Here is a 22,647-nt window from a genome sequence, read left to right as displayed (position 1 = left end):
TCAGTGGTTTTAGATTTATTGGAGTCTTGTATCTCGGATCAGAAGACTCAATGGGAAAAGAACTTACCTTTTGTGGAATTTGCCTATAGTAACACGATACACTCTTCGACGGGGAAGACGCCATGTGAGATTGTTGAAAGTGCTGCGAAGGTTCCATCCTTCCTGAGCACGAAAGATTAGATATTTGAAGCGGATTAATATTCGCGAGACTTGGATACGGCTTTTGCCAAGGTTCGCGAGACTTTGCAGGAGTCTCAAGAACAACAGAAAAAGGGAGCGGATCGCCATCGTCGCGACTGGAAACTGAAGGAGGATGATTGGGTGCTCTTACTTTTGAGAAGGTACGCCAGCGAAAGAAAAAGGGAAAGGAGAGGCTTTTTCCAAAGCTTAGTATGTGATACTACGGACCTTTCCAGATCACTGACAAGATAAATGATGTCTCCTTCCGATTGAAACTGCCAGATACTTGGAGGATTCATAATGCATTGCATGTGAGTCTCTTGAACCCTGTTAACGGTGATGTGCCTGATGATAGGGAGCCTGATGAGCAACCCAAAGTGGAAGAAAACGAGGAGATCCTTGTTCCTAAACAGATTTTGGCACATAATGATACGAAGAAAGGTAAAGTCCGAAGGCGGGTTCTTGGTTAAGTTCAAGAGCTTTCCTGCATTTGATGCGAAGTGGATGGAGGAGGAGGACCTAGCAGATACTCCTCGGATTGTGAAACTTTACCTTGATGCTTTGGTTTAGCATAGTCTACTCCAAACGGAACCCAAAATTCAGCTTGGCTGGAGATCTGGTGCAGTGGGATGCACAAGAGGGGAGTTACTCCACTCCTTTGGCAACAGATGCCTCGATTTTGATACTAAAGTCACTGATGTCTCTTTGATTTTTAGGGATACTGAGAGCTGACAGTATTCTGCTGGATGACTTTATGAAATGGAATTCCTGATAATGATACTGATTTGTTCTTGATTTCTTGTGAGTGCCGGAACTGATAGCCGAAATGACTGCAGCATTTTGGTCTGATTGATCTCGAATAGACATGGTTGCAATAGGGGTTAGTCAATCGGACATCAATGAGGTCCCGATTGGACCTAGATGTGATTGCTAGCTACATTGCCGATAAATCATGGTCTAAGATCCGAATGAATGTTGAATGTCATGTGATGTCCTGTGATGTCTAGTGATGTCATGTGATGTGATTGTCGATTTGGTACATGTGCTAGATGTGTGTTCCTAGTACGTAGGTACTAACAGTCGGTGTCTGCTAGGACAGTTCAGCTTCATCATTCATAGGTTGACTAAATACCAAGCCATCCCCACTAACGTCGTCAGTGCCCAATGGTGGGTGTAGAACTAGGTACTAACATATGCTCCCCAACACAACACACACCACACGCACACACACATAAGCATACATCAACACAAAGTTCACCGTATTGAGTTGTTTTAGATTTATTGGAGTCTTGTATCTCGGATCAGAAGACTCACTGGGAAAAGAACTTACCTTTTGTGGAATTTGCCTATAGTAACACGATACACTCTTCGACGGGGAAGACGCCATGTGAGATTGTTGAAAGTGCTGCGAAGGTTCCATCCTTCCTGAGCACGAAAGATTAGATATTTGAAGCGGATTAATATTCGCGAGACTTGGATACGGCTTTTGCCAAGGTTCGCGAGACTTTGCAGGAGTCTCAAGAACGACAGAAAAAGGGAGCGGATCGCCATCGTCGCGACTGGAAACTGAAGGAGGATGATTGGGTGCTCTTACTTTTGAGAAGGTACGCCAGCGAAAGAAAAAGGGAAAGGAGAGGCTTTTTCCAAAGCTTAGTATGTGATACTACGGACCTTTCCAGATCACTGACAAGATAAATGATGTCTCCTTCCGATTGAAACTGCCAGATACTTGGAGGATTCATAATGCATTGCATGTGAGTCTCTTGAACCCTGTTAACGGTGATGTGCCTGATGATAGGGAGCCTGATGAGCAACCCAAAGTGGAAGAAAACGAGGAGATCCTTGTTCCTAAACAGATTTTGGCACATAATGATACGAAGAAAGGTAAAGTCCGAAGGCGGGTTCTTGGTTAAGTTCAAGAGCTTTCCTGCATTTGATGCGAAGTGGATGGAGGAGGAGGACCTAGCAGATACTCCTCGGATTGTGAAACTTTACCTTGATGCTTTGGTTTAGCATAGTCTACTCCAAACGGAACCCAAAATTCAGCTTGGCTGGAGATCTGGTGCAGTGGGATGCACAAGAGGGGAGTTACTCCACTCCTTTGGCAACAGATGCCTCGATTTTGATACTAAAGTCACTGATGTCTCTTTGATTTTTAGGGATACTGAGAGCTGACAGTATTCTGCTGGATGACTTTATGAAATGGAATTCCTGATAATGATACTGATTTGTTCTTGATTTCTTGTGAGTGCCGGAACTGATAGCCGAAATGACTGCAGCATTTTGGTCTGATTGATCTCGAATAGACATGGTTGCAATAGGGGTTAGTCAATCGGACATCAATGAGGTCCCGATTGGACCTAGATGTGATTGCTAGCTACATTGCCGATAAATCATGGTCTAAGATCCGAATGAATGTTGAATGTCATGTGATGTCCTGTGATGTCTAGTGATGTCATGTGATGTGATTGTCGATTTGGTACATGTGCTAGATGTGTGTTCCTAGTACGTAGGTACTAACAGTCGGTGTCTGCTAGGACAGTTCAGCTTCATCATTCATAGGTTGACTAAATACCAAGCCATCCCCACTAACGTCGTCAGTGCCCAATGGTGGGTGTAGAACTAGGTACTAACATATGCTCCCCAACACAACACACACCACACGCACACACACATAAGCATACATCAACACAAAGTTCACCGTATTGAGTTGTTTTAGATTTATTGGAGTCTTGTATCTCGGATCAGAAGACTCACTGGGAAAAGAACTTACCTTTTGTGGAATTTGCCTATAGTAACACGATACACTCTTCGACGGGGAAGACGCCATGTGAGATTGTTGAAAGTGCTGCGAAGGTTCCATCCTTCCTGAGCACGAAAGATTAGATATTTGAAGCGGATTAATATTCGCGAGACTTGGATACGGCTTTTGCCAAGGTTCGCGAGACTTTGCAGGAGTCTCAAGAACGACAGAAAAAGGGAGCGGATCGCCATCGTCGCGACTGGAAACTGAAGGAGGATGATTGGGTGCTCTTACTTTTGAGAAGGTACGCCAGCGAAAGAAAAAGGGAAAGGAGAGGCTTTTTCCAAAGCTTAGTATGTGATACTACGGACCTTTCCAGATCACTGACAAGATAAATGATGTCTCCTTCCGATTGAAACTGCCAGATACTTGGAGGATTCATAATGCATTGCATGTGAGTCTCTTGAACCCTGTTAACGGTGATGTGCCTGATGATAGGGAGCCTGATGAGCAACCCAAAGTGGAAGAAAACGAGGAGATCCTTGTTCCTAAACAGATTTTGGCACATAATGATACGAAGAAAGGTAAAGTCCGAAGGCGGGTTCTTGGTTAAGTTCAAGAGCTTTCCTGCATTTGATGCGAAGTGGATGGAGGAGGAGGACCTAGCAGATACTCCTCGGATTGTGAAACTTTACCTCGATGCTTTGGTTTAGCATAGTCTACTCCAAACGGAACCCAGAATTCAGCTTGGCTGGAGATCTGGTGCAGTGGGATGCACAAGAGGGGAGTTACTCCACTCCTTTGGCAACAGATGCCTCGATTTTGATACTAAAGTCACTGATGTCTCTTTGATTTTTAGGGATACTGAGAGCTGACAGTATTCTGCTGGATGACTTTATGAAATGGAATTCCTGATAATGATACTGATTTGTTCTTGATTTCTTGTGAGTGCCGGAACTGATAGCCGAAATGACTGCAGCATTTTGGTCTGATTGATCTCGAATAGACATGGTTGCAATAGGGGTTAGTCAATCGGACATCAATGAGGTCCCGATTGGACCTAGATGTGATTGCTAGCTACATTGCCGATAAATCATGGTCTAAGATCCGAATGAATGTTGAATGTCATGTGATGTCCTGTGATGTCTAGTGATGTCATGTGATGTGATTGTCGATTTGGTACATGTGCTAGATGTGTGTTCCTAGTACGTAGGTACTAACAGTCGGTGTCTGCTAGGACAGTTCAGCTTCATCATTCATAGGTTGACTAAATACCAAGCCATCCCCACTAACGTCGTCAGTGCCCAATGGTGGGTGTAGAACTAGGTACTAACATATGCTCCCCAACACAACACACACCACACGCACACACACATAAGCATACATCAACACAAAGTTCACCGTATTGAGTTGTTTTAGATTTATTGGAGTCTTGTATCTCGGATCAGAAGACTCACTGGGAAAAGAACTTACCTTTTGTGGAATTTGCCTATAGTAACACGATACACTCTTCGACGGGGAAGACGCCATGTGAGATTGTTGAAAGTGCTGCGAAGGTTCCATCCTTCCTGAGCACGAAAGATTAGATATTTGAAGCGGATTAATATTCGCGAGACTTGGATACGGCTTTTGCCAAGGTTCGCGAGACTTTGCAGGAGTCTCAAGAACGACAGAAAAAGGGAGCGGATCGCCATCGTCGCGACTGGAAACTGAAGGAGGATGATTGGGTGCTCTTACTTTTGAGAAGGTACGCCAGCGAAAGAAAAAGGGAAAGGAGAGGCTTTTTCCAAAGCTTAGTATGTGATACTACGGACCTTTCCAGATCACTGACAAGATAAATGATGTCTCCTTCCGATTGAAACTGCCAGATACTTGGAGGATTCATAATGCATTGCATGTGAGTCTCTTGAACCCTGTTAACGGTGATGTGCCTGATGATAGGGAGCCTGATGAGCAACCCAAAGTGGAAGAAAACGAGGAGATCCTTGTTCCTAAACAGATTTTGGCACATAATGATACGAAGAAAGGTAAAGTCCGAAGGCGGGTTCTTGGTTAAGTTCAAGAGCTTTCCTGCATTTGATGCGAAGTGGATGGAGGAGGAGGACCTAGCAGATACTCCTCGGATTGTGAAACTTTACCTCGATGCTTTGGTTTAGCATAGTCTACTCCAAACGGAACCCAGAATTCAGCTTGGCTGGAGATCTGGTGCAGTGGGATGCACAAGAGGGGAGTTACTCCACTCCTTTGGCAACAGATGCCTCGATTTTGATACTAAAGTCACTGATGTCTCTTTGATTTTTAGGGATACTGAGAGCTGACAGTATTCTGCTGGATGACTTTATGAAATGGAATTCCTGATAATGATACTGATTTGTTCTTGATTTCTTGTGAGTGCCGGAACTGATAGCCGAAATGACTGCAGCATTTTGGTCTGATTGATCTCGAATAGACATGGTTGCAATAGGGGTTAGTCAATCGGACATCAATGAGGTCCCGATTGGACCTAGATGTGATTGCTAGCTACATTGCCGATAAATCATGGTCTAAGATCCGAATGAATGTTGAATGTCATGTGATGTCCTGTGATGTCTAGTGATGTCATGTGATGTGATTGTCGATTTGGTACATGTGCTAGATGTGTGTTCCTAGTACGTAGGTACTAACAGTCGGTGTCTGCTAGGACAGTTCAGCTTCATCATTCATAGGTTGACTAAATACCAAGCCATCCCCACTAACGTCGTCAGTGCCCAATGGTGGGTGTAGAACTAGGTACTAACATATGCTCCCCAACACAACACACACCACACGCACACACACATAAGCATACATCAACACAAAGTTCACCGTATTGAGTTGTTTTAGATTTATTGGAGTCTTGTATCTCGGATCAGAAGACTCACTGGGAAAAGAACTTACCTTTTGTGGAATTTGCCTATAGTAACACGATACACTCTTCGACGGGGAAGACGCCATGTGAGATTGTTGAAAGTGCTGCGAAGGTTCCATCCTTCCTGAGCACGAAAGATTAGATATTTGAAGCGGATTAATATTCGCGAGACTTGGATACGGCTTTTGCCAAGGTTCGCGAGACTTTGCAGGAGTCTCAAGAACGACAGAAAAAGGGAGCGGATCGCCATCGTCGCGACTGGAAACTGAAGGAGGATGATTGGGTGCTCTTACTTTTGAGAAGGTACGCCAGCGAAAGAAAAAGGGAAAGGAGAGGCTTTTTCCAAAGCTTAGTATGTGATACTACGGACCTTTCCAGATCACTGACAAGATAAATGATGTCTCCTTCCGATTGAAACTGCCAGATACTTGGAGGATTCATAATGCATTGCATGTGAGTCTCTTGAACCCTGTTAACGGTGATGTGCCTGATGATAGGGAGCCTGATGAGCAACCCAAAGTGGAAGAAAACGAGGAGATCCTTGTTCCTAAACAGATTTTGGCACATAATGATACGAAGAAAGGTAAAGTCCGAAGGCGGGTTCTTGGTTAAGTTCAAGAGCTTTCCTGCATTTGATGCGAAGTGGATGGAGGAGGAGGACCTAGCAGATACTCCTCGGATTGTGAAACTTTACCTCGATGCTTTGGTTTAGCATAGTCTACTCCAAACGGAACCCAGAATTCAGCTTGGCTGGAGATCTGGTGCAGTGGGATGCACAAGAGGGGAGTTACTCCACTCCTTTGGCAACAGATGCCTCGATTTTGATACTAAAGTCACTGATGTCTCTTTGATTTTTAGGGATACTGAGAGCTGACAGTATTCTGCTGGATGACTTTATGAAATGGAATTCCTGATAATGATACTGATTTGTTCTTGATTTCTTGTGAGTGCCGGAACTGATAGCCGAAATGACTGCAGCATTTTGGTCTGATTGATCTCGAATAGACATGGTTGCAATAGGGGTTAGTCAATCGGACATCAATGAGGTCCCGATTGGACCTAGATGTGATTGCTAGCTACATTGCCGATAAATCATGGTCTAAGATCCGAATGAATGTTGAATGTCATGTGATGTCCTGTGATGTCTAGTGATGTCATGTGATGTGATTGTCGATTTGGTACATGTGCTAGATGTGTGTTCCTAGTACGTAGGTACTAACAGTCGGTGTCTGCTAGGACAGTTCAGCTTCATCATTCATAGGTTGACTAAATACCAAGCCATCCCCACTAACGTCGTCAGTGCCCAATGGTGGGTGTAGAACTAGGTACTAACATATGCTCCCCAACACAACACACACCACACGCACACACACATAAGCATACATCAACACAAAGTTCACCGTATTGAGTTGTTTTAGATTTATTGGAGTCTTGTATCTCGGATCAGAAGACTCACTGGGAAAAGAACTTACCTTTTGTGGAATTTGCCTATAGTAACACGATACACTCTTCGACGGGGAAGACGCCATGTGAGATTGTTGAAAGTGCTGCGAAGGTTCCATCCTTCCTGAGCACGAAAGATTAGATATTTGAAGCGGATTAATATTCGCGAGACTTGGATACGGCTTTTGCCAAGGTTCGCGAGACTTTGCAGGAGTCTCAAGAACGACAGAAAAAGGGAGCGGATCGCCATCGTCGCGACTGGAAACTGAAGGAGGATGATTGGGTGCTCTTACTTTTGAGAAGGTACGCCAGCGAAAGAAAAAGGGAAAGGAGAGGCTTTTTCCAAAGCTTAGTATGTGATACTACGGACCTTTCCAGATCACTGACAAGATAAATGATGTCTCCTTCCGATTGAAACTGCCAGATACTTGGAGGATTCATAATGCATTGCATGTGAGTCTCTTGAACCCTGTTAACGGTGATGTGCCTGATGATAGGGAGCCTGATGAGCAACCCAAAGTGGAAGAAAACGAGGAGATCCTTGTTCCTAAACAGATTTTGGCACATAATGATACGAAGAAAGGTAAAGTCCGAAGGCGGGTTCTTGGTTAAGTTCAAGAGCTTTCCTGCATTTGATGCGAAGTGGATGGAGGAGGAGGACCTAGCAGATACTCCTCGGATTGTGAAACTTTACCTCGATGCTTTGGTTTAGCATAGTCTACTCCAAACGGAACCCAGAATTCAGCTTGGCTGGAGATCTGGTGCAGTGGGATGCACAAGAGGGGAGTTACTCCACTCCTTTGGCAACAGATGCCTCGATTTTGATACTAAAGTCACTGATGTCTCTTTGATTTTTAGGGATACTGAGAGCTGACAGTATTCTGCTGGATGACTTTATGAAATGGAATTCCTGATAATGATACTGATTTGTTCTTGATTTCTTGTGAGTGCCGGAACTGATAGCCGAAATGACTGCAGCATTTTGGTCTGATTGATCTCGAATAGACATGGTTGCAATAGGGGTTAGTCAATCGGACATCGATGAGGTCCCGATTGGACCTAGATGTGATTGCTAGCTACATTGCCGATAAATCATGGTCTAAGATCCGAATGAATGTTGAATGTCATGTGATGTCCTGTGATGTCTAGTGATGTCATGTGATGTGATTGTCGATTTGGTACATGTGCTAGATGTGTGTTCCTAGTACGTAGGTACTAACAGTCGGTGTCTGCTAGGACAGTTCAGCTTCATCATTCATAGGTTGACTAAATACCAAGCCATCCCCACTAACGTCGTCAGTGCCCAATGGTGGGTGTAGAACTAGGTACTAACATATGCTCCCCAACACAACACACACCACACGCACACACACATAAGCATACATCAACACAAAGTTCACCGTATTGAGTTGTTTTAGATTTATTGGAGTCTTGTATCTCGGATCAGAAGACTCACTGGGAAAAGAACTTACCTTTTGTGGAATTTGCCTATAGTAACACGATACACTCTTCGACGGGGAAGACGCCATGTGAGATTGTTGAAAGTGCTGCGAAGGTTCCATCCTTCCTGAGCACGAAAGATTAGATATTTGAAGCGGATTAATATTCGCGAGACTTGGATACGGCTTTTGCCAAGGTTCGCGAGACTTTGCAGGAGTCTCAAGAACGACAGAAAAAGGGAGCGGATCGCCATCGTCGCGACTGGAAACTGAAGGAGGATGATTGGGTGCTCTTACTTTTGAGAAGGTACGCCAGCGAAAGAAAAAGGGAAAGGAGAGGCTTTTTCCAAAGCTTAGTATGTGATACTACGGACCTTTCCAGATCACTGACAAGATAAATGATGTCTCCTTCCGATTGAAACTGCCAGATACTTGGAGGATTCATAATGCATTGCATGTGAGTCTCTTGAACCCTGTTAACGGTGATGTGCCTGATGATAGGGAGCCTGATGAGCAACCCAAAGTGGAAGAAAACGAGGAGATCCTTGTTCCTAAACAGATTTTGGCACATAATGATACGAAGAAAGGTAAAGTCCGAAGGCGGGTTCTTGGTTAAGTTCAAGAGCTTTCCTGCATTTGATGCGAAGTGGATGGAGGAGGAGGACCTAGCAGATACTCCTCGGATTGTGAAACTTTACCTCGATGCTTTGGTTTAGCATAGTCTACTCCAAACGGAACCCAGAATTCAGCTTGGCTGGAGATCTGGTGCAGTGGGATGCACAAGAGGGGAGTTACTCCACTCCTTTGGCAACAGATGCCTCGATTTTGATACTAAAGTCACTGATGTCTCTTTGATTTTTAGGGATACTGAGAGCTGACAGTATTCTGCTGGATGACTTTATGAAATGGAATTCCTGATAATGATACTGATTTGTTCTTGATTTCTTGTGAGTGCCGGAACTGATAGCCGAAATGACTGCAGCATTTTGGTCTGATTGATCTCGAATAGACATGGTTGCAATAGGGGTTAGTCAATCGGACATCAATGAGGTCCCGATTGGACCTAGATGTGATTGCTAGCTACATTGCCGATAAATCATGGTCTAAGATCCGAATGAATGTTGAATGTCATGTGATGTCCTGTGATGTCTAGTGATGTCATGTGATGTGATTGTCGATTTGGTACATGTGCTAGATGTGTGTTCCTAGTACGTAGGTACTAACAGTCGGTGTCTGCTAGGACAGTTCAGCTTCATCATTCATAGGTTGACTAAATACCAAGCCATCCCCACTAACGTCGTCAGTGCCCAATGGTGGGTGTAGAACTAGGTACTAACATATGCTCCCCAACACAACACACACCACACGCACACACACATAAGCATACATCAACACAAAGTTCACCGTATTGAGTTGTTTTAGATTTATTGGAGTCTTGTATCTCGGATCAGAAGACTCACTGGGAAAAGAACTTACCTTTTGTGGAATTTGCCTATAGTAACACGATACACTCTTCGACGGGGAAGACGCCATGTGAGATTGTTGAAAGTGCTGCGAAGGTTCCATCCTTCCTGAGCACGAAAGATTAGATATTTGAAGCGGATTAATATTCGCGAGACTTGGATACGGCTTTTGCCAAGGTTCGCGAGACTTTGCAGGAGTCTCAAGAACGACAGAAAAAGGGAGCGGATCGCCATCGTCGCGACTGGAAACTGAAGGAGGATGATTGGGTGCTCTTACTTTTGAGAAGGTACGCCAGCGAAAGAAAAAGGGAAAGGAGAGGCTTTTTCCAAAGCTTAGTATGTGATACTACGGACCTTTCCAGATCACTGACAAGATAAATGATGTCTCCTTCCGATTGAAACTGCCAGATACTTGGAGGATTCATAATGCATTGCATGTGAGTCTCTTGAACCCTGTTAACGGTGATGTGCCTGATGATAGGGAGCCTGATGAGCAACCCAAAGTGGAAGAAAACGAGGAGATCCTTGTTCCTAAACAGATTTTGGCACATAATGATACGAAGAAAGGTAAAGTCCGAAGGCGGGTTCTTGGTTAAGTTCAAGAGCTTTCCTGCATTTGATGCGAAGTGGATGGAGGAGGAGGACCTAGCAGATACTCCTCGGATTGTGAAACTTTACCTCGATGCTTTGGTTTAGCATAGTCTACTCCAAACGGAACCCAGAATTCAGCTTGGCTGGAGATCTGGTGCAGTGGGATGCACAAGAGGGGAGTTACTCCACTCCTTTGGCAACAGATGCCTCGATTTTGATACTAAAGTCACTGATGTCTCTTTGATTTTTAGGGATACTGAGAGCTGACAGTATTCTGCTGGATGACTTTATGAAATGGAATTCCTGATAATGATACTGATTTGTTCTTGATTTCTTGTGAGTGCCGGAACTGATAGCCGAAATGACTGCAGCATTTTGGTCTGATTGATCTCGAATAGACATGGTTGCAATAGGGGTTAGTCAATCGGACATCAATGAGGTCCCGATTGGACCTAGATGTGATTGCTAGCTACATTGCCGATAAATCATGGTCTAAGATCCGAATGAATGTTGAATGTCATGTGATGTCCTGTGATGTCTAGTGATGTCATGTGATGTGATTGTCGATTTGGTACATGTGCTAGATGTGTGTTCCTAGTACGTAGGTACTAACAGTCGGTGTCTGCTAGGACAGTTCAGCTTCATCATTCATAGGTTGACTAAATACCAAGCCATCCCCACTAACGTCGTCAGTGCCCAATGGTGGGTGTAGAACTAGGTACTAACATATGCTCCCCAACACAACACACACCACACGCACACACACATAAGCATACATCAACACAAAGTTCACCGTATTGAGTTGTTTTAGATTTATTGGAGTCTTGTATCTCGGATCAGAAGACTCACTGGGAAAAGAACTTACCTTTTGTGGAATTTGCCTATAGTAACACGATACACTCTTCGACGGGGAAGACGCCATGTGAGATTGTTGAAAGTGCTGCGAAGGTTCCATCCTTCCTGAGCACGAAAGATTAGATATTTGAAGCGGATTAATATTCGCGAGACTTGGATACGGCTTTTGCCAAGGTTCGCGAGACTTTGCAGGAGTCTCAAGAACGACAGAAAAAGGGAGCGGATCGCCATCGTCGCGACTGGAAACTGAAGGAGGATGATTGGGTGCTCTTACTTTTGAGAAGGTACGCCAGCGAAAGAAAAAGGGAAAGGAGAGGCTTTTTCCAAAGCTTAGTATGTGATACTACGGACCTTTCCAGATCACTGACAAGATAAATGATGTCTCCTTCCGATTGAAACTGCCAGATACTTGGAGGATTCATAATGCATTGCATGTGAGTCTCTTGAACCCTGTTAACGGTGATGTGCCTGATGATAGGGAGCCTGATGAGCAACCCAAAGTGGAAGAAAACGAGGAGATCCTTGTTCCTAAACAGATTTTGGCACATAATGATACGAAGAAAGGTAAAGTCCGAAGGCGGGTTCTTGGTTAAGTTCAAGAGCTTTCCTGCATTTGATGCGAAGTGGATGGAGGAGGAGGACCTAGCAGATACTCCTCGGATTGTGAAACTTTACCTCGATGCTTTGGTTTAGCATAGTCTACTCCAAACGGAACCCAGAATTCAGCTTGGCTGGAGATCTGGTGCAGTGGGATGCACAAGAGGGGAGTTACTCCACTCCTTTGGCAACAGATGCCTCGATTTTGATACTAAAGTCACTGATGTCTCTTTGATTTTTAGGGATACTGAGAGCTGACAGTATTCTGCTGGATGACTTTATGAAATGGAATTCCTGATAATGATACTGATTTGTTCTTGATTTCTTGTGAGTGCCGGAACTGATAGCCGAAATGACTGCAGCATTTTGGTCTGATTGATCTCGAATAGACATGGTTGCAATAGGGGTTAGTCAATCGGACATCGATGAGGTCCCGATTGGACCTAGATGTGATTGCTAGCTACATTGCCGATAAATCATGGTCTAAGATCCGAATGAATGTTGAATGTCATGTGATGTCCTGTGATGTCTAGTGATGTCATGTGATGTGATTGTCGATTTGGTACATGTGCTAGATGTGTGTTCCTAGTACGTAGGTACTAACAGTCGGTGTCTGCTAGGACAGTTCAGCTTCATCATTCATAGGTTGACTAAATACCAAGCCATCCCCACTAACGTCGTCAGTGCCCAATGGTGGGTGTAGAACTAGGTACTAACATATGCTCCCCAACACAACACACACCACACGCACACACACATAAGCATACATCAACACAAAGTTCACCGTATTGAGTTGTTTTAGATTTATTGGAGTCTTGTATCTCGGATCAGAAGACTCAATGGGAAAAGAACTTACCTTTTGTGGAATTTGCCTATAGTAACACGATACACTCTTCGACGGGGAAGACGCCATGTGAGATTGTTGAAAGTGCTGCGAAGGTTCCATCCTTCCTGAGCACGAAAGATTAGATATTTGAAGCGGATTAATATTCGCGAGACTTGGATACGGCTTTTGCCAAGGTTCGCGAGACTTTGCAGGAGTCTCAAGAACGACAGAAAAAGGGAGCGGATCGCCATCGTCGCGACTGGAAACTGAAGGAGGATGATTGGGTGCTCTTACTTTTGAGAAGGTACGCCAGCGAAAGAAAAAGGGAAAGGAGAGGCTTTTTCCAAAGCTTAGTATGTGATACTACGGACCTTTCCAGATCACTGACAAGATAAATGATGTCTCCTTCCGATTGAAACTGCCAGATACTTGGAGGATTCATAATGCATTGCATGTGAGTCTCTTGAACCCTGTTAACGGTGATGTGCCTGATGATAGGGAGCCTGATGAGCAACCCAAAGTGGAAGAAAACGAGGAGATCCTTGTTCCTAAACAGATTTTGGCACATAATGATACGAAGAAAGGTAAAGTCCGAAGGCGGGTTCTTGGTTAAGTTCAAGAGCTTTCCTGCATTTGATGCGAAGTGGATGGAGGAGGAGGACCTAGCAGATACTCCTCGGATTGTGAAACTTTACCTCGATGCTTTGGTTTAGCATAGTCTACTCCAAACGGAACCCAGAATTCAGCTTGGCTGGAGATCTGGTGCAGTGGGATGCACAAGAGGGGAGTTACTCCACTCCTTTGGCAACAGATGCCTCGATTTTGATACTAAAGTCACTGATGTCTCTTTGATTTTTAGGGATACTGAGAGCTGACAGTATTCTGCTGGATGACTTTATGAAATGGAATTCCTGATAATGATACTGATTTGTTCTTGATTTCTTGTGAGTGCCGGAACTGATAGCCGAAATGACTGCAGCATTTTGGTCTGATTGATCTCGAATAGACATGGTTGCAATAGGGGTTAGTCAATCGGACATCAATGAGGTCCCGATTGGACCTAGATGTGATTGCTAGCTACATTGCCGATAAATCATGGTCTAAGATCCGAATGAATGTTGAATGTCATGTGATGTCCTGTGATGTCTAGTGATGTCATGTGATGTGATTGTCGATTTGGTACATGTGCTAGATGTGTGTTCCTAGTACGTAGGTACTAACAGTCGGTGTCTGCTAGGACAGTTCAGCTTCATCATTCATAGGTTGACTAAATACCAAGCCATCCCCACTAACGTCGTCAGTGCCCAATGGTGGGTGTAGAACTAGGTACTAACATATGCTCCCCAACACAACACACACCACACGCACACACACATAAGCATACATCAACACAAAGTTCACCGTATTGAGTTGTTTTAGATTTATTGGAGTCTTGTATCTCGGATCAGAAGACTCACTGGGAAAAGAACTTACCTTTTGTGGAATTTGCCTATAGTAACACGATACACTCTTCGACGGGGAAGACGCCATGTGAGATTGTTGAAAGTGCTGCGAAGGTTCCATCCTTCCTGAGCACGAAAGATTAGATATTTGAAGCGGATTAATATTCGCGAGACTTGGATACGGCTTTTGCCAAGGTTCGCGAGACTTTGCAGGAGTCTCAAGAACGACAGAAAAAGGGAGCGGATCGCCATCGTCGCGACTGGAAACTGAAGGAGGATGATTGGGTGCTCTTACTTTTGAGAAGGTACCCCTGCGAAAGAAAAAGGGAAAGGAGAGGCTTTTTCCAAAGCTTAGTATGTGATACTACGGACCTTTCCAGATCACTGACAAGATAAATGATGTCTCCTTCCGATTGAAACTGCCAGATACTTGGAGGATTCATAATGCATTGCATGTGAGTCTCTTGAACCCTGTTAACGGTGATGTGCCTGATGATAGGGAGCCTGATGAGCAACCCAAAGTGGAAGAAAACGAGGAGATCCTTGTTCCTAAACAGATTTTGGCACATAATGATACGAAGAAAGGTAAAGTCCGAAGGCGGGTTCTTGGTTAAGTTCAAGAGCTTTCCTGCATTTGATGCGAAGTGGATGGAGGAGGAGGACCTAGCAGATACTCCTCGGATTGTGAAACTTTACCTCGATGCTTTGGTTTAGCATAGTCTACTCCAAACGGAACCCAGAATTCAGCTTGGCTGGAGATCTGGTGCAGTGGGATGCACAAGAGGGGAGTTACTCCACTCCTTTGGCAACAGATGCCTCGATTTTGATACTAAAGTCACTGATGTCTCTTTGATTTTTAGGGATACTGAGAGCTGACAGTATTCTGCTGGATGACTTTATGAAATGGAATTCCTGATAATGATACTGATTTGTTCTTGATTTCTTGTGAGTGCCGGAACTGATAGCCGAAATGACTGCAGCATTTTCGTCTGATTGATCTCGAATAGACATGGTTGCAATAGGGGTTAGTCAATCGGACATCGATGAGGTCCCGATTGGACCTAGATGTGATTGCTAGCTACATTGCCGATAAATCATGGTCTAAGATCCGAATGAATGTTGAATGTCATGTGATGTCCTGTGATGTCTAGTGATGTCATGTGATGTGATTGTCGATTTGGTACATGTGCTAGATGTGTGTTCCTAGTACGTAGGTACTAACAGTCGGTGTCTGCTAAGACGGTTCAGCTTCATCATTCATAGGTTGACTAAATACCAAGCCATCCCCACTAACGTCGTCAGTGCCCAATGGTGGGTGTAGAACTAGGTACTAACATATGCTCCCCAACACAACACACACCACACGCACACACATAAGCATACATCAACACAAAGTTCACCGTATTGAGTTGTTTTAGATTTATTGGAGTCTTGTATCTCGGATCAGAAGACTCAATGGGAAAAGAACTTACCTTTTGTGGAATTTGCCTATAGTAACACGATACACTCTTCGACGGGGAAGACGCCATGTGAGATTGTTGAAAGTGCTGCGAAGGTTCCATCCTTCCTGAGCACGAAAGATTAGATATTTGAAGCGGATTAATATTCGCGAGACTTGGATACGGCTTTTGCCAAGGTTCGCGAGACTTTGCAAGAGTCTCAAGAACGACAGAAAAAGGGAGCGGATCGCCATCGTCGCGACTGGAAACTGAAGGAGGATGATTGGGTGCTCTTACTTTTGAGAAGGTACGCCTGCGAAAGAAAAAGGGAAAGGAGAGGCTTTTTCCAAAGCTTAGTATGTGATACTACGGACCTTTCCAGATCACTGACAAGATAAATGATGTCTCCTTCCGATTGAAACTGCCAGATACTTGGAGGATTCATAATGCATTGCATGTGAGTCTCTTGAACCCTGTTAACGGTGATGTGCCTGATGATAGGGAGCCTGATGAGCAACCCAAAGTGGAAGAAAACGAGGAGATCCTTGTTCCTAAACAGATTTTGGCACATAATGATACGAAGAAAGGTAAAGTCCGAAGGCGGGTTCTTGGTTAAGTTCAAGAGCTTTCCTGCATTTGATGCGAAGTGGATGGAGGAGGAGGACCTAGCAGATACTCCTCGGATTGTGAAACTTTACCTCGATGCTTTGGTTTAGCATAGTCTACTCCAAACGGAACCCAGAATTCAGCTTGGCTGGAGATCTGGTGCAGTGGGATGCACAAGAGGAGAGTTACTCCACTCCTTTGGCAACAGATGCCTCGATTTTGATACTAAAGTCACTGATGTCTCTTTGATTTTTAGGGATACTGAGAGCTGACAGTATTCTGCTGGATGACTTTATGAAATGGAATTCCTGATAATGATACTGATTTGTTCTTGATTTCTTGTGAGTGCCGGAACTGATAGTCGAAAGACTGCAGCATTTTGGTCTGATTGATCTCGAATAGACATGGTTGCAATAGGGGTAAGTCAATCGGACATCGATGAGGTTTCGATTGGACTTAGATGTGATTGCTAGCTACATTGTCGATAAATCATGGTCTAAGATTCGAATGAATGTCGAATGTCATGTGATGTCCAGTGATGTCTAGAGATGTCATGTGATGTGATTGTCGATTTGGTACATGTGCTAGATGTGTGTTCCTAGTACGTAGGTACTAACAGTCGGTGTCTGCTAAGACGGTTCAGCTCCATCATTCATAGGTTGACTAAATACCAAGCCATCCCCACTAACATCGTCAGTGCCCAATGGTGGGTGTAGAACTAGGTACTAACATATGCTCCCCAACACAACACACACCACACGCACACACACATAAGCATACATCAACACAAAGTTCACCGTATTGAGTTTTTGTCATGACTCTGGAGATCAAGGGCAAACTCAGTGAAGCCTAGCACTAAAAGAAGCATTAAATCGAAAAAATTAGCACAAAAATGAGGTAGTTGATAGGGCATATGCACCACAAAAGATAGAAAGAATTAGCACAATATCAATGCTTAGCATATTATGAAATACGAAGTGGAGACTATTTCATTTTGTAACAAACTGCTGACGTGTCAAAGCCCTGAAGAAGGGGGCCAACTTGCAAATGTCGGCCGAGGGGCCTAAACCCTAAGAGAACAAGTAACAGAAGAAGAAGTCCTACAACTTATGGGGACCCCGTTCGATGGGGCCCCAAGTGACACAGGATTAAAATAAAGCAGGACCCACACACACACACAAGAAAAATAAAAGCCGACAGATTTTCGAAAATTGCGCTGGCATGATGACGTGGTAAGCTGTACGGATTTCCGCGTTTTGTGCTGGCTGATGACGTGGCAGGTTGTACGGATTTCCATAAATTACGCTGGCAGCTTTTGGCTTTGCTTTTTGGACCAGAAGCTTTTGAGTTTTGAAGGCTTTTCATTGTAAGTGCTTTTCAGTCCAAGGGCCTTTAAATATGAGGTTAGGGCTCATTCTCTAGCATGCTTCCTGGAGAAGGTGCAGAGTCTGGAGTTCCGGCTTGTACTGTGTTGATGCAATATAAAGAAATACCGAAAGGGGCGCCAAGGTTTGGGGCCAATACTCTCTGGGGTGGAATTCCGCCACTCCGATGTCAGAGTCTGGAGTTCCGGCTTGTACTGTGTTGATGCAATATAAAGAAATACTTAAAGGGGCGCCAAGGTTTGGGGCCAATACTCTCTGGGGTGGAATTCCGCCACTCCGTGTCACGTGTCGTCTCTCTCTCTCTCTCTCTCTCTCTCTCTCTCTCTCTCTCTCTCTCTCTCTCTCTCTCTCTCTCTCTCTCTCTCTCTCTCTCTCTCTCTCATGAGCGCCGACCCGACAGCTTTCATCCGGGTAGCCTTGGCACCAGACCCACCCATGTACCACATCTTACATCCCCCCATTAGTACAGGATGGAGCTAGATAGCTTGATGCATTCTCATGATTGTACTACCTTGAGCATACAGACATGCATATACCCCTAGAGATAGAGCTCCATCCCTCCTCAGATACTCCACTACCTACATTCAGTTCAGTTTTGTATCAATTTTGTTTCATTTGTCTTTCCGATAGACGGATGACATACACACCATGTACATTTGATTTGTCTCATAGGCCGATTTCGGCCTGACATAGACGTTAAAAATCTTTCTTTCTTTCTTCTTTCTTTCTTTCTTTCTCTCTCAGTTCACTTGTTATTGAAGTGCTAAAAGTCTGTTCAGTCTGTTCTTTTCTATTGGCACGTGGTGCCCGTCCTGTGACACATTCTCTCTTCACAGAAGGTTTTGGGCCTTCGTCTAGAGTGATCGAATGCAAAGGAAAAAATTGATGGCATAATGCAGTGGCCCATAAGAGAATTTATGTGATGGAATCTGTAATGGCTACAAAGGCCATCACAAAAAGCAACCCACATATTCCAGCAAATAGCCTGGTGAAGTACATAAGTTCAAAGCCTTGGCGACCGCCTTTCTGAGACAAGAGGCCTACCTCCCAAGCTCCAAGTCGAAACCTCTGCAAGGACCTCTAAATCAGCATCAAAATCTTAGTGCAGGGAGAATATCTTCAAGGAACCACCGACTCGGGTACCCAACCAGATTGAGAAAACTAATTCTTTAACACGCGGAAGGGGAGATCTGGTAACAGGTCGGTCCACTTGCTCAAGGAGACTATCCCTCCCCTTCCCCCACCCTCTCCCATCCCCTTTCCCCCTCATCATTCAAACAGAGTGCAGCAAAACAAGTGTTCTATTTAAACCAGGACAAGAGGAATGTGACGCTAACAAACAAAAAAAAAGGCGATTCTACCACTGCTCAGGCAAAAGAAAAGTTTCCATAACCTTCTGAGAAAACGATAGTGCAGCTTCATCCTTGCTAACACACTGGGAGATAACTTCAGGAACTTCCATGACCAAAGACTGCAACAGAGCCAGCCATTTAAAGGTCAGAACTACTATAATGCAATTGTTAATTTCTTAGGAGTTCTGCAAAAGAGCAAAACCTGAATATCTTGATCTTGAGCAGGTGATGAAAGACCAATAGAGACGCCTTTCGAAATGGCCACATCCAGCTGCATGTTTTGATAAGAAAAAGAGGAAGAAATTTTGAGGCAATTTTTTAGAATCATCCACAGTAGTCAACTTGTCATCATACCTTTTGTGTTATCAAATGAAACCTCTCCAATGCTTCTCCAGCTGACCAAGATGCTTCAGCAGGAGGAAGGTTCACTTGTTCCACTGGCAATGGAGGTGAGACTGATGCAGTCAGGGTAGCAGTAGTGTCCTGCTCGACAAAAACAGGAGAGTTTTCTAGATATGAAATGGCAGAAGATTTTGCATTAAGGCAGGACAAACAATGCCAAGCTTGTCATATAGATTGTAAGATCTTACCTTCAGGGCCGGTTGGCGGTCTGAAGAAGACAAGTCCATGAACAATGCTGAGCTTGTAAGACTTCCAGAACCTGAAGCTCCATCCAAAGGTTGGTGACCACCCGAATCAGGAACCAACACAGGACCTGAAGATGAATGGCTGCAAAATAAGAAGTCCATTGGTTTTGAGTGCCCTTTGTTAGGAGAAGATCAAAAATGCTACAAAAAGAAAGGGATGGGATAGCAACCTGAGAGGTAAAGGCAGCCGAAGGTCAATCTCCTCAGCACTTGACTCCGTATTTTGGCTGCCTACCCCTAACCCAATGGCTGCTTGAACTCCTGCCATTCCAACATAAGATCCAATCCCCTGGGCAGGTTGGGGATAACCTGCACGAGCCAGACTTGTTCCAGAAGGAATGCTCGAAGAAACAGCGGTGCCAGCTGCTGCAGCTTGAGTTTGACTTGGCTGATTTTGCCAAGGCAGGCGAGCAAAGTCCTACAACCCCGACAGTCAGTAAGACATCAATCATACTGCTGCAAAAGACATACTAGATTTCTCTTTTTACGTGCAAAAATCCAACCTCGTAGACTCGTTGCTGTGCATTCGAAAGCCGGCCAGGCTTCGGCCGAAGAACCTCTGGTAAGCGGGCCAAATGTCCTTGGGAATAAAATGAAGCATCATAAAAGCTAACACCCATTGCTTCTCTTTGTTTTCGTCTATGCGCAAGAGGGGGTCCAATGACATCTTCCAAATCACGAAGAGCCTGCAGCATAAGACTCGTGGACATAAATTTTCTGGAATTGGCTACTTGTTGAAAGTAATCAACTGTAAAATACGCTAATCTTTTCAACACACCATTATTAACTTGGAAAAGAAACCAATTCTTTCCTTGCATTAAATAAAAACGTACTTTTTCAGTTGCGGACTTTTCTATGACAGCACAACCCAAATCCAGGTTATCATTCGTAATAAGTACCACTGCTGTATCAAGGACATCCCCTGTTACATTCAATGCTTGGAACAGATTGCGTAAGTGGTTTGCCATTGCTGCACGCAGTGGCTCCTGCATAAAAATACCATATCAAAATACAAACATTTGTGTTTCTATAGGCATGATGCTTCTGACAAGTTATTTGTGTTTTTGATTGGATGCCACACTTTACCTTACACGTAACATGGGCCAAACTCCCTGCTAAACTGGCAACCATTAAATTACCAGAGTGCCGGATGCGGTTATCATCACTTTCCATTGCATAGTCCTGCAGAAAAAATAGCCAATAAGCATGAAAGGTTATGTCGACTACCAACATAAACGCTCTTTTGAATATCCCAAATTCATCATCAAAAGTTGTTACAACAGAAATACCTTTGTTACAAGCTCTCTAGTTGTCATACATGCAATTGTAACACTACGATCAACAACCGGTGAAATGATCTCTCTTATTGCCCGCTCCATTGCCGTAGGGACAATCCTAAGCATAGAAATAGTCCATACATAAAGGTTGTGAGAGAAAAATAATCAAATCATCTCAACTAAGAACAGAAAATACCGTGATAACTGCAGCTGTTGCCCTAGAGCTGCTAGCTTTGGATTCATGACAACATAAGAAGACAAGTTTGGTAACGGCATTGAAAGCTGTCAAAAAAAGTTCATCTCTCAATGTCAATAGTGCACAAATGAAGAAACACCATGCTACTACTCCTGTCCCAAAAATTTAAACCTGATTTGCTGAGTATGGTGCTGGAGACCCTCCAGCTTGGGGTAGGCCTTGCCCAGAAGGTAGGCGCTCAGCTAAAGCTAAAGTGGCCAGCTTTTCTTCTTCTGGGAGTGTTAAACTTGCAGGAATGTGTGAAGACCCCAGTTGTGGCTGCAGCAGCAAGTGACAAAAGATAAGACAGTGATGGTGAAGCTCTCAAAATCCCATGACTGTTAAGGATAAGCAAGGTAGACCTGAGATACTGAAGTAGGAGGAACAACAGGATGAGAAGCTGAAACAGATGCCTCTGAGGGGAGATCCACATGAGCTGGAACAGCAGGAGATGAACTAGTTTCACTAGTGTAAAGAGCAGGTGGATGAGCTATAGCAGGATCCTTGTTAGAAAAATCTGGGTTCCCCTCAATCTCACGGGTGCGGCCTTTTAGAAGTTGTGAGACTTTCACATCCTTCATATCTACGCCCAGATTTTTAAACAATACCTGACAGCAATAAAAGACTGTTGAGTCTCAACATGTTTGACCCGGATTCCTCTCGATAATACGATGACTATAGCAGCACATACTTCAATGTCAAACTTGAGATTCATCTTGAGGTTTGGTAGGTTGTAAATCTCTGCTAGCAGAGAGAGAATCCCCATAGTCCATGGATTGGGTGGTTGATATGCCAGACTGGATTGGCAAGGCTCCAGTATCTGCAAAAGATACAAGAAGCTTAGAACGTGAGAGGAAAGTATTTCCCTCTTATGTTTTCTGACAGCTCAACAGCCACATTACCTTTGAAGTGAAAGGGATCACTGCAATCATAAGACCCCTTTCATAAGCCTGCAAAAACCATGTCGGTTTGACATTGAGACAAAACGTGCCATCTACAAATAATAAATCCATGGCTACAATCATAAAGACTTACCTCTGTAATCAAAACTTTAGGGTCAATTTCAATGGCTCTCAAAGCCTGGTTTCTGCCTATGGTGAGCTTTCCAAGCCAGCTTCCAAGATTCTTCAAAAGAGACCTCTCTTCTGAACTTGACTTAATAAGGTCTGATCTTAAAAGAACCTTAAGCAATGCCACGAAAAGAAAAAAGAACAGTTAATCGACCTCTCTTAAAACCACA

The 22,647-nt window shown here is 44.1% G+C and overlaps 1 protein-coding gene across 2 annotated transcripts in view; it reads right to left on the bottom strand.

Annotated features, from left to right (window-relative positions):
* LOC147442979 (transcription regulator) overlaps positions 1-22,647 on the bottom strand; it is a 111,371-nt gene that overhangs the window by 35,516 nt on the left and 53,208 nt on the right. For both annotated transcript variants that reach the window (XM_086528938.1, XM_086528939.1), the window contains 15 exons: positions 22,443-22,589; positions 22,310-22,357; positions 22,099-22,227; positions 21,770-22,015; positions 21,540-21,686; positions 21,369-21,454; positions 21,185-21,290; positions 20,982-21,077; positions 20,729-20,881; positions 20,399-20,581; positions 20,066-20,313; positions 19,839-19,977; positions 19,603-19,731; positions 19,451-19,519; positions 19,290-19,367 (listed from right to left, as the gene is read on the bottom strand). In XM_086528938.1, the coding sequence (XP_086385064.1) occupies positions 19,290-19,367; positions 19,451-19,519; positions 19,603-19,731; positions 19,839-19,977; positions 20,066-20,313; positions 20,399-20,581; positions 20,729-20,881; positions 20,982-21,077; positions 21,185-21,290; positions 21,369-21,454; positions 21,540-21,686; positions 21,770-22,015; positions 22,099-22,227; positions 22,310-22,357; positions 22,443-22,589 (2,004 nt within the window). The remainder of the gene's footprint in view (positions 1-19,289; positions 19,368-19,450; positions 19,520-19,602; positions 19,732-19,838; positions 19,978-20,065; positions 20,314-20,398; positions 20,582-20,728; positions 20,882-20,981; positions 21,078-21,184; positions 21,291-21,368; positions 21,455-21,539; positions 21,687-21,769; positions 22,016-22,098; positions 22,228-22,309; positions 22,358-22,442; positions 22,590-22,647) is intronic.

Source organism: Adiantum capillus-veneris, chromosome 14 (assembly GCF_014529385.1).
Source record: "Adiantum capillus-veneris isolate H3 chromosome 14, ASM1452938v2, whole genome shotgun sequence".
NCBI classification, from domain to species: domain Eukaryota; kingdom Viridiplantae; phylum Streptophyta; class Polypodiopsida; order Polypodiales; family Pteridaceae; genus Adiantum; species Adiantum capillus-veneris.
This window is presented reverse-complemented; position numbering and strand designations above follow the sequence as displayed.